Below are 13,127 nucleotides of genomic sequence, written 5' to 3'. Positions count from 1 at the left end.
TGTAAGGTCTAGAGCAGATTGGTATTTTGAGTGACCCAGTCCGACTGTGTGAAGTTATGTAATGAGCCTGTAATCCTCCCGGGTCTCTGCTGGAGCATTAATTAGAGCGCTGCTGGCTGTCAGGAAGTTATTCAGCCAGTGACAAGGCCTTAAATGCTCTTGTTTTCAGGCTGGTGCCTGAATTTATTTTTTTTCCCTGTCGTGTTAAAAATATTGAAGTCCTTTCAGGCGTGCAGGGCTTTCCAATAATCAGACGTCATGTCATCAAGTCTGTATTGTGTCTGAATGGATAACTTAAAATACAGTTCCAGAGTTGTAGTTATGTTGACTGTGTTGCATTCAATGTCATCATGGCATTCATGCAGCATTCTGGTGTTTTCTTTTAATTCAACAAATTGGATATTTCCATTAATGTTATGAATATTGGAAAAAAAGGTTTTATTAACACTGACAATGATCAAAAACTGAAAAAATGTTAATACATATCAGACCAAAGCTTTGAAAGGAACCTACTGTTTTGGTAAATTGTATGATGTGGCTGACACAGGGTTTTACCTCATGTTAGTGGGGAAAAAAAAACTAAATAAAATGGTGGACGATCAAGTCTGTTCAAGGCGTTTGGACACTAATCTATTTAAAGCAGATGTTGAAAGAAGATCAGGGCTTTGAGACATGATCTAGATGTCAATCTTCGTCTGGACCACATCCAAGTAGTCGTGCAAAAAAATGCCGAACAAAACACCAACACTAAACACTAGAGATGGGTGGATAGCATGTTATGTAAGAAAGAGAAACATGATCATATTTGAGATGATGGGACTGGCAGATGCTTTCACTAGTATCACTCAGTGAAGTTGTCAAACACAGGGGTGATAATTGCTTTACTGGTAACTGTGTGATGCTGCTTCTGTTGGTTTTTTTCACCTTTATAAAGATGAGCGCAGTGTTTCCATCTGAAAATGCATGTCTGTTCAGATGCCACTACGTTTATCTTGGTACTTCTGCAAATATTTTCTTCGAATATGGGAACAGGATGATCGAGATTCAGGACTGATACTGCTTATATAAGAGCAGCAGTGACAGCAGCAGAGTTGCAGAATTGAGTTGGTTCCTTCTTCCCTTACCAGTTTATTTCAAGCTAATTCTCTGCTGGTAAACAAACCAAAAATATTCACTGCAGAAATAACATTTGTAATCATGTTGGACAGACAGAATGCGTTTAAGGTAGTTGATTCTAGTGGTGGGGAAAAAAATCTATATTGCAATATATTGTTGCGCTCTCTGTCGCAATAAAAAAATCGATAAAGTGACGGCAAATATCAATATTTTATTACAACACACATAATGGATTTACGCGGTTGTCACCGCACTATTGTTCATGAAATTCAATTTGTCCAGCTGTACAGTGTTTACATTTACAAGACTAGGTGGCAGTGAGGTACTGTGCAAAATGAAGTTGCTTACTGACTTTTCGGTATTAGAAACAAAGCTGTTCACTGTCCTGGTTTATGTAAAACATGCTATTAATGCTCATGCACTTTAATTTCTCCAGCTGTACAGAGTTTACATTTACAAGCCTAGGAGGCAGTGAGGCTCTAAACAAATGCACTTTCTTTGTACATTGTATGAAGTTTTGGCATTGAATAAATGCATAACTACAGACGTTTTCCTTTTTATGGGTATTTTTTTCTTTTTCAGTCACATATATCGTGATATATCGTTGATGAAATTTCTTACAATATATCGTAGATATCGTGTATCGTGATATTATCGTTATCGTGGGCCGCATACAGTATTGAATCGTGAGTCACCCGTATCGTCCCACCCCTAGTTGATTCAGAAGTCCACATGGAAATAACTGCTGGTGTCTCTGATGTTAGGTCATCTGGATTTGGAGGGACTCTTCCTGGTAAATGGCAACGCCGAGCGTGTGGATTGGCTGCGTCAGCGGTACGACAGCGGCGAGGAGGTGGAGTTAGAGAAGGAGGCGGATTTGGCATCAGCGGTCAGTTTGCTCCGGCTCTTTTTGCAGGAGCTTCCTGAGCCCGTCATCCCAACAGCCATACAAGGACACATCCTGCAGCTGCACCAAGGTGTGTAACGAACCGCTACTCTCTTCCATGGCTTCATGCATTTCTTCTTCATATACGTACTTATCCCGCCCTTAAACGATAAACTTGCAGCATTTGTTTTTCTTTTGCTTCGAGGAAGATTCCGGTGGTTACATTTACATGTACAAAAACTGAATATGTAAACACACTTTTCTACTCCCCTCTGAAATCTACTGGACACATTGTTATTCAAACATCTGATTCTTTCATTCATAATGTATTTCTATCAGCATTATTTTTTCATTCACAATGTTGATTGCGTTACATTTGTTTCTCTTAACTGTTATCTGTCGGTACTTATTCTTTCAGCTGAGACTATTTTGAGGGGGACATTTTAGATTAAACAAACCCCATAGAATATGATCGTGTGAATTTAATCCATTATTATTCCTGGCTAAAGTAATATGAAACACAGTCACATTCTTCACCCTCTATTAAATTAAGAGTTTGAATTAGAGATGTTTTTATGGACAGTGTCTAATTTTCACGAAACTCTTATTTCCGCATTTGTTTTGATTCCATGTCTGTTTTGTTTTGTTCTCGTCCTCTTTTGCTCCACTTTGTGCCTTAGACATTCTGTTCTGATCCTCCTGTAATGATAACGTTTCCATTTCCAGCCGAGGGGCTTGTGGAAACCCCATGACTTCCTTTTTGTTTTGAATGTTATTATATTCTATGTATAATTACACAACACTACTATTTAAAGGATCTGTTTCTTATTCCTTTCCCTTCTTTTACGTCATTTCACCTTTTCAGTCTCAGAGGATTTTGCATATTGTATAAGTTTGTATATCTTCTCCTGATAAGAGTCTTAAGGTCATCTGTGAAGGAACAGAGAGAACTTTGTAATTCATTATTTGCTCCAAAGTATCTGTTCATAAATGAAAATGGGTTTGCAGCAGCATTCAGTGCAGTCAAGGGTGCAAGTGGTGAATGGGACCATTATAAATTTATTGAAAGTTTGGGTCCAAGGAAAGTGGGTCTCCTTTTCTTTGTTCTTAAATATGTTTCACATTTCATGCAGAATCCTTCCTGAGTTCAAACGGATTGGCCGGGAGTTTCCAGCTGATAAACTGTTGAGTTTATAATGTATCTAAGTCACTGACACTGTCCAGTTACTCCCCTGGATGCTGATAATTATAAGCCCACACTCTTTTCCCTCACAAATAATCTACAATTGTCCTGTTTACTGCTTCTATAAACAGATTACAGCAATGAAGAAGAGCTAAATAGAAATTTGAAGTACCTGCTGCAGCAGCTTCCCCAGTTGAACTACGGCCTCCTGCGTTTCCTGTGTCGCTTCCTGGCCAGTGTGGCATCATTTCAGCAGGAGAGCTGGAATGTTGGGACGCTAGCCGCCGTCTTTGGACCAGACATCTTCCAGTAAGATTAACAACGACAAGTTGCCATATTAAGTTTTGCTAACTAATGGAGAACAGTGTGTAACCAAGATGTGACATTTTTTGTCGTCTCCCATCCGCAGTCTGTCGACTGAAGGAGAAGACTTTCGGGACCAAGAGTCAGTCAGCAGAGTCCTGGCGGAGCTGTTGGACAATCAGGACGGCCTGTTTGACTCAGAGGACGACGACGTCTCCACCACCAACGACTACAGCTCCCTCAATGAACAGGTTCACTGCGTTTCTTTTTCCTTTCTTAACTTTTTTATCTTCTTGAGCTGACTCTGGTTTTGACATGAATAACATAAATCCATACCAGTTGTTACACAAACAATTTCATTATTGAATTATTCTTTTGCCTATTTTTGGGGAAATATCTTTAGGCTGCCATAGAAAGGTCATATTTCACAGATGTGGTGCAATATTTTGTCTTATTCCAATGTTTGGTCTCTAGTCCACACATGTCCTATAATACACCGATATTTCACTTTCCACTCAGTCCACTCCACCATGGCTACCGTCCTCTCCTTTGATTTTCCACACATATCGACATAATCACTGTCTATGACATTTCTGTTTGACTTTGGTGTCTTTTAACTTCATCTTTCTTGCTGAAAGCTCAACAATGAAAACATAGAACACACACGAGGAATACAACGGCACAACTTAAAACAATGAGCACATTTAGTAAAGTCCTTTGGATAGAAAATAAAAACATGGAGGAATTAATGGCCAGCATTCCTAAAGTAAAATCAGAAGATCTGTCATAATTCACTGTGGAATGCTGTTTCTGGCTTCTCACACTGAGGCTACAGACACAACGCTTAAGGAAAAGTGAAAGTTAACATTTTTAAAATCCCAGCAAATTGCTTTTGGTAAAAGAGCAATGCGTGTGGAAGATTTACCTGAGGCTAAACATGTTGACAAACACATTGTAACAGCTTGTGTTATTACTCCACACATCATTTAACAACAGCATGGTTCTGTAAAATCTAAAACATTTACACCTCTCTAATATTTAAAAAATATCCCAACAATGAAAATTTCATGTTTCCCCTTTGTAAAGAATTTGTTTGGGGCGAGTAAGAGCATTCAATGAGGTACTTCACATTTTTTTTATTTCATAAATCATTAGTCGAAGTAATCAAACAATAAAAACTCTCGTTTATTATTTACACACTCTTTTGTTTTGGCTCCTGTGAAGGATATTTAAGTTACACATTTACAGGGATCACATGACTTCATCTTCTACCTAAGAGCAAAACTTTCATCCTTTACCAACAATCAAACAGATTCCCATCAGAGGGACGAATTAGCCACTTTACATCAGACACTAACTTAGAATAGTTAGGGTTTCCTTGAATTAAAACCACCCAAACACTCAGACGTGTTATACATGTGCATTACATAAACTCTGATCCATTAAGATTGTTTTTAGTGTCCTGAAAAAACCTGAAAAAAACACAAGAAAGTCACAGTTAACGTTGATTGTTACTGTGGCGTGATTACATTGTTTCATTATCATGATAATACATACAGAAACAAAATGACTACGAGACAACCCTTGATCTGTGTCTTGCACGCTATGTTATTAATTCCTGTCACATTTCAGGGTACATTGTTAAACACTTCAGGGAGGCTGTAAAGATAACGGTTAAATGAAGAAGTAAAGTGCAGCCACTAGAAATCTGGCCAGGTGGCCAGTAGGACACCTATTCTAAGCATTTAACCATTTTATTACTTTGTTTATTTTCAGTTCTTATCTTTTGTTCACCCACAAGATAGTTTCTATTTTCGTGCACTACTGTAGGAACCTTTGTTCCAACCGTGGTACTTTTATAATCATAGGCCTTGAAATGATCACTATCTGAATCTTTACTTTATCTAAGAACCAACAAAACTTTCTTGGAGCTCTGGCTTGTACAACTCATACTTTTCCTTTTTTAATTTTTGTATTGAAAGTCTCTGTTTTCAGGATTCACCTACCTGTCACATTCTCTATAAGGACATGTGTGTGTCGATCCTTGGTTCTTTTGGAAAAGAGAGGGTGAAAAAAGTGGTTGGTTTGGAGAAGGAGGAGGGAATAAAGAGAGGGAGAGCAGTCAGAAAGAAAGGTGAGGAGGAGAAATGAGAAAAATTCCTGGGAGAAAAGAGGAAGAACAAAATGATGAGAAGGAGGTAGAGGCGGTGAGGCTGGGGATGAGGACAAGAAAAGAAACGGCTGATGATGTAACCGTGCAACTCACTCCTCCAGTCCCTGCAAGGCTCTGTGTGAGCAAACCCTCATGAAGAGGATTATCTCCCACACACACACCTGCTTTTCATAGGAGACACACACGTACATGGCGTTAAACTGGGTTACAGAATAAAGAGTAACAAAAAAAAAACCTGATGCTTTGTAATAGTTGAAAGAGCAGTTTTTAACAGAGGTGCCAAAAAGATTGATCTCATGTTTCACTTGGGTTGACTCTGAAACACATTGAAACTGGCAGGATTCTGACAGGGAGGAAAACTAAGCAGGATTTGAGATGTTTATTGACTAAATGGAATTGAATTATTGTTTATATGTGAGCAAGGCTGTGCCGTGGCTTGTTGATGCTACAATTATTCCACATGGTTGTTGTTTTTGCTTCTTTGTTTGTAGAAACTTCATACTGGTCTGATTTCCCCAAAAAGTACGATAAATTAACAAAGATCTGTTCTCATTCCCAGATAAGAGTATGGAATTTCATCCTTTGTGTACTTGCATAGGCCATGGCATTTTTAGCATAACTCAGCACAAAGACGGGGCTGTTTCAGAGTCAGCGTTGGCTTCTCGGCACAAAGTTCTTTGGATGCTCTCTGTGAAGAAAACATGGAGAGCTTATAAAGCATACCCTCGTTTTAATTAGGTTGTGTTTTTTTGTGTTTTCTGGAGCCACTGTTGGCTATTCTCTTGAGAAAACAGAAGTCATCAGCTTAATTATCTTTGGCCACTTAATCTCAGCGCTGTGCATGTTGAACAAACGTTGGTGGCAGTTAGCTCTTAGGTGACTGAATCAGACCGCAGATGACTTTTTAAGCATGCCCTGTGGCCTCAGTTGACATTCATTAAAGCTTCAATGGCAATTACGAGTTTTAAAATACATCAGTTGCGCAACGTATGAGAAAACTGGGGAAATGATCTACTCCTGAATGTTACTTTTTACCTTACTGTTGTTCTTAAATTGAAGTAACACTCGGTTATGTTGGAAAATGAAGTTATTTAAAGACGAGGGGAAGGCAGAGATAGGCAGTAAAGAGGATGTAAAGCAACTCTCGGTGTAAACAGACCGACTGGAATCATACAACCCCACCACTCATTTATGTACTTTGAGTTCTCTGAGTGGCTGGGGAAAATGTGAATAGATCAGTCGCTGACATATGCAGCGGTAGAGATGAGTTTTGGATTACGCTGCCCACTCAGTGCAGGGATGTGATGCCTGAGGGTTCACCTCCTGTGGTACATGTGTTTCTGGAAGTAAACAGTCTAGTCATACAGGCAGGGATGAGACAGAAGGCATAGAGAAAAGTGTTGTTTACACTTTGATAAGGGGTTTTTATATCTTAAAGGAAATCCTCTTTTCTTAAGAGCACTTGAAGTGACTACCAAATCAAAAATTTAACATGACCCTGTCACTTTGTTTAGGACCATGTAGATCTCTAAAGATGTAATTGAATTAGCTGTTTGGATTTAAAGAGATTCAGATAGATATAAAAGACATAAAAGAAAATCCCTGCGAGCTGCAGATCGGGGCTTGTAATGCAAGTCCCCGGTCCGCTGTGATTGTGCTGTTTTCTCGGTCCACATCAGTTCCACAGCCAAGCTAGTGATGTCAGCTCAGCTCGTCGTTTCCTCCGTTTTCCATCCCCAAACTTTGGACCAGGTCGCTAAATCAGGGCCAAGATCGTGACCCTTTGTTCCAGAGTGTTCCCCGCCTTGTCCTTTTACCCACACACCGAACAGAGACACACTTGTGTATCAAACATGTGTGACAACACTGATCATTTATCTCCAACGAGGCTACATTTACCAGATTTCAGCTTCAGTTTTAAGCCTGTGACTTTTGAGTGAATGTGATTAAAAATGTTCCATTCTTAAGTAAGGGGATAATATTTTTGCCCCATGAATGAACATACAAGGTCAGTGTGACGGGATTTAACTGCTCTTATCCCCTAATATTGTTACGTCACCTCAAACACTTTCTCCTAACTTACTCAGCACAAGCGTCATCAGCCACATGTCCGTTTTTGCCATTTCAGTGGACACCTATAGCTGCGGGAACGGTTACACAATCGGCTTCATTGTTCATTACGTCAACTCTTGAATGCTAATGGTTATACACAAGGGGGACTTTCTATTTAAAGTGGTTTCTGGAGTAATTTTTCCATGTCACTGACTTGGAGGCTTGATAGAATAAGCTCTTGGTCAGTGGTGTATAATCCAAGGTTATAGTCAGTCATTCCTCATTTATATTACCGATGAATAACCGAATTAATTTAGCATGATGCTAATGCAGTTCCACCTTTCAGTAAAGGCCCTCAGGGCCTCCAGCTTTTTCTGCCCATTAAATTCATGTACAGCATACAGTTGTGGCAAAGACAATTTGTTTTCTTTCAATTCTCAGGTTTAACATATAAAGACATAATGAAATAAATCACCTGGATCGTACCAGTTCTTAAAATCAGACAAAAACAAATGACACCATGTCATTGTTTATTCGAATTCAGATGCAGTGCATTTCAAACGAAGTGCAGCCCCATGATTCAGTAGCTTGCGTCACCACCTTTAGCAGCAATAACTTCAAGTAATTGTTTTCTGTGTGAGGTCGGCAGCCTCATTGTGGGGGTTGTTTGCCTCATTTATATTTAAAACCTGGCTTCAATTGATTGAGTATTGAAGGTATTTCTTTACACACATCTCTCTTAAGGCCCCACTGCAGCTTTTCAGTCAAGTTGTTGTTTATCTGGGCTTTTGCAGGATTTATGGTCCTCTTTTTTATGCTCTTAGGCTTTTTACCAAAAATACTGTGGATGAGGAACCAACATCCTTGGTCGTGTCTGTCCAGAGGACATGGTTCCAGAAGCCTTTTTTAGAAGCAATTTTGAAAACATAAACAATGCTACCATTTCATTGGCTTTTTAGAAAGAAGAGGCTTTGTCTTGGCGACCGTTCCAAATAAGTCATACTTGAGCTGTCACAAAGTTTAACATTTGACATGCTAACTGAGGCCTGTAAGCTCTAAGATGTAGCTCGTGGGGTTTTTGTGTAATCTCTCTGAGACTGTGGTGTCTGACCCGGAGGTGAAGTTGCTAGAACATCCGCTCCTAAGGAAGATTGTCTTGAATATTTTCCAAAATTAATTTGTGTCACTGATGAATGGCAGAAATGATTAAAGGATCGCCCTGTAACCTGTCTCAGACTCATGAATGCATCACTTGCTTTTCAAAGATCATTGCTGTTTTCTTTCCTTCTCGGTATTGTGGGACACCTGAAGGCTCTAAACCAGCAAACTGCAAAAAAAACGTTAGCTTTGAAAGAGATGCCCACTGCTGCTGATCATCAGTTAATCAAATGCACTTGATGGACGGCAAAGCGGTCTTGAAATAGTGTTTTCAGACCTCGTTCAGGTAAAAGATCAAAACCATCTCTCAATAGACACCTGAGGCATGAGGCATTGAATAAAGGCATGAAATGCAAAGTGCTCTTAACATCATTAAGTGTTTCAGGTTGGATCTTTCCAGCAGTGAAGAACTTCAGGATCTGGAACTTTGAAATACACATTGTTATTCTTTATAGTTTTACACACCAGTTTTTATAAGTGTGGTTAAGTACTTTCATAGTTCTTGACATTAAAAAGTAAACTAAAGCTACCTAAAAGTCTCTGTCCACTCTGTCTCTCTCTTGCTCAATCACACACACACACACACACACACACACACACACACACACACACACACACACACTTGTGAGTCATCCTCTCAGCTTAGGACATGTGACGATGCAAGAATTCCCCAGCAGCCAATCAGACCTTCAGGAATAGATGTGTTTCCATAGCGATGGCACGGTGACAGCTGCATGTGGTTGCTGCTGTGAAGGAGAGAGGAGAACGATAGTAGAGGACGAACAGACGGATGTATCTGTATTAACCTTCAGCCGTTATTTCATCCAGGGTTTTACACGGATTGAGACGTCGCTCAGTTCTGAAAACATTTATTTAAAGACTGTTAAAAGACGATCTAAGGTCATCGGTGCCTTAGATCCGCTGACAACATCACAGAGGAATGTGATATCGATTTACGCGTTCAGTTGATCATCGATTGCACGGAAAAGAAATCCTTGAGCCTGGATTAAAATGTAGCTCATAGGTTTCTGTTAGTGTCTTGTTTTTACGCAGTCAGCTATTAGTGTGATGAGTCATTTTGATCAACATATTAACTCCCTCCAGCACCTACCCTTTTCATTTTCACTTCCTTTGCCTCTCTCAACCTTTGCTCACCTCATTTTATTGCTCCAACTTCTGCCTCAAAATTGGATCTCCCAATAAATACACTGCTAAGGCAAATATCTGGTGGAAGTTGCTTGATTGAACTTGATGCGTGCAAATCCAGTCACTAAAGAGAATCATTTGTTATTTTAATACAGTGACTTGTGATTCCATCCAACATCACTTTAGTAATCCTGTACTGGAAATGTTCTTATTGCAACTACAGCGGCATGTTGTAGTTGCCAAATAAAGTCATTTTAAAGAGTCACTGTAATGTGTTACTGCTGTGGGCAGAGGGATCTCCTGTAGAGGTCTGGACTAGAGCAGACCTGAAGAAGCCTCTTACTAAACATACTGATGTAGTTTTAAACACTTTACAATGTATTTAAATTAAGCAAAATATTAGTCATGAAAAGATATATTCAGTATTCTGTCAAGCTGCCATTGCATGTTATGTACCTTTTAATGATTTGTGGGTTATGGTGGATCTGCTTTGCTTCAAGAAGCAATTAGTAATGTGATCACAATGCTTGCGTACATTGCTAAGTAAATGACAACGATAAATCCTGGAGAAGTCTTTCTCTCTCCCTTCTTAGTGGTGTATGTTTTATTGGCCTGATAATGTGAAAAGGCATGTCACAATAAACCACATCAACTTGGCTTGGTTCATGTAAAAATAAGCTGTATTCATGCTCTTTGTTTAAATCTCTCTAAACTGGCGTATTACCAGTGCATATTAAATGTCAAGATCAGATAAGGGGGACAGAAGTGGGCGAGTGAGTGTCTGAGGGAGAGAGAGGAGGGTGAACCATTAATATTGAGCCACATGAACTAATACCACCAAATACAATTTTCAAAGATGTTAAATATACTCTTGGCTGAAGCGACTTCATTTCAATAATCAAATACAACGGTTTTGGCTGTTCTGTGTTTCAGTTAGTTAAATGTCAGTGTTGATATTTTTATTCGTATTGCTTCATATTGCTTTTTTTGATTTGCTTCAGAAAATGTTTTTGATGAATTACTTTGCCATTTAAACACCAAATCCATGAGGACCAACTGTTGTTTCTCAGTTGCAACTTTATGTAATTAGGGCCCGAGCACTGACAGTGCGAAGGCCCTATTGTATCTGTAGGAATTGTTTTTATTTTTCTTTCGACGAAATGAGGGCCTTTTTGCCCCCCTAAACGTGCTCCAAAAGTCACCAAATTTTGCACGCAAGCCAAGCCTGGCGAAAAATTTGATATTTAATGGGCGTGGCCTAATGGCTCAACAGCGCCCCCTAGAAAACTTTGTGCTTCAACCCCACAATACGGTTTGACGTACATGCATGAAAATCGGTACACACCTGTATCATGTCACAACTTAAAGAAAAGTCTCTTGGCGCCATGGCTGAAACCGAACAGGAAGTCGGCCATTTTGAATAAATCCTGTAATTTTGGCACAATTTCTTCGGCCGTTTCAGAGCCCGAACTGTAACGTGCACCCAGGTGTGTTAGACATCAAAATGTGCGTCTCGATCCTGCGACGATGGGCATTACTTTTGTCAGTCAAAAGCATTACCCTGGTGACGGTAGATGCCAAAAAGCAGACCCCCCCTTCATCTGATTGGTCCATATTTGATAGTTCCTACTTTCTCCCATAACTTTTGAATGGTTTGACATAGAGAGTCATGGGTGGTGTCATCGGACTCGGTTTTGAGTCCTTGACCTTTTATTAGTGAAAATTGCAGGCGCAAGGGCCCGTTCATCGCTGCTTGAAGCTTTCTTTTTTTTTTTTTGTAATGAATAATGTATTTTTCTTTGTTTCTTGATATTTTATCATCATTCACCATTTATTTACCAGTTATTTTTCCTCTGTGTTATTGCCTTCAGATCACCGAGCTTCTGGATGATGACAAATGCGAGACAGAATGTGAAGAGTTGCCTCAGGACGGAGAAGAAGGACCCGCAGCCTCCGACTCACCACAACACACCGACACCGACGACAGCCCTACAGTCAGGTGAGCAACGCTCCCACAATCCAAGAGAGAGGAGAAGAGGCCAGATCTGACAAGGATGTTGGGCTGCAGGCTGCAGTGATGCATGCAAACCTCACACAGAAAGGCCCCTGCTGGGATTTGAACCAGTAACCTTCTAGCTGTGAGGCAATAGTGCTACCCACCAAGCCACCAATTACTGTTATGGTAAAAAACAAACGCAAGGTCAAGTTTTTTGACCACATGGAACATAAATGCTCTAAAGTAAGTAACCAACATCCCAGTGTCTTTTAAGCTGAATTGATTAGCCGTATCCACTTGTCCTCAAGGTATATGCGATGTACAGTTCTCAGTTGCACACGTCCGTGAGGAAAATGAGTAAAACTCCAGTCTGTGTAGTGCTAAGTTTCAGTGTTTTGTGAAATATTGATCTACTGTAGCAGTATATCAGCTCTTGAGTAGTATCCAGTAGTTTAACATTATCTATGTTGATCTGCGATCAGTATTGATTTGAAATGTAAAAACACAAATTAGGTATGACATCACATGTTGACATTTTTGTTTGATATGACCATAGACTTGCAATAACTTGCTTGTACATAACTTGTTTGAAATATTATTGTTCTAACATTACAACATTTGCATGTTGGACTTGGATCTCTAAAAGGTTTTAGTCTGCAACCAGGTAGATGGCCAGTTTTTGCTTTAAAATATAGTACATAAAGTACAGCCATGCTTCTGTAAATAGAGACCACGTCCTTTTAATTACCAGCAGGGAACTAAAGTGAACAGATGAAGTGTACTTGTGCGTAAACAATAAGTGAAAAGACGAGCATTTCTAAAGTAAAACAAAAAATGATTTGTAATCCTGACAGGTGATTTTATTTTTATTCAACCTACTCATTGTTGTTTTTATTGATTCAGATAAGTCTTAAGTTTTAGAAAGGTGAGGATCATGGTGTCAGCCATGTGCTACTGGCCTTAAAGATGATCACAGTCACTTAATCCGGCACAGACACGTTAAACATCCCAGCTGTGGGTCAACAAAATATGGTAACTGTGTGTTTGTAATTTTGTGCATTTCACGAGGAAGACTTTGGATGACTTGGCATGTTGTTGCAGTTTTTTGCTCTGC

At 39.6% G+C, this 13,127-nt stretch overlaps 1 protein-coding gene across 6 annotated transcripts in view; it reads left to right on the top strand.

Moving 5' to 3' along the window:
- fam13b (family with sequence similarity 13 member B) overlaps positions 1 to 13,127 on the top strand; it is a 76,003-nt gene that overhangs the window by 26,657 nt on the left and 36,219 nt on the right. For all 6 annotated transcript variants that reach the window (XM_061724866.1, XM_061724868.1, XM_061724864.1 and 3 more), the window contains exons 4-7: positions 1,881 to 2,093; positions 3,317 to 3,494; positions 3,595 to 3,739; positions 11,889 to 12,016. In XM_061724866.1, coding sequence (XP_061580850.1) covers positions 1,881 to 2,093; positions 3,317 to 3,494; positions 3,595 to 3,739; positions 11,889 to 12,016 — 664 coding nt within the window. The remainder of the gene's footprint in view (positions 1 to 1,880; positions 2,094 to 3,316; positions 3,495 to 3,594; positions 3,740 to 11,888; positions 12,017 to 13,127) is intronic.

Source organism: Cololabis saira, chromosome 7 (assembly GCF_033807715.1).
Source record: "Cololabis saira isolate AMF1-May2022 chromosome 7, fColSai1.1, whole genome shotgun sequence".
Taxonomy (NCBI): domain Eukaryota; kingdom Metazoa; phylum Chordata; class Actinopteri; order Beloniformes; family Belonidae; genus Cololabis; species Cololabis saira.
Note: the sequence above shows the minus strand (reverse complement) of the source record. Positions and strands in the feature narration are given on the sequence as shown.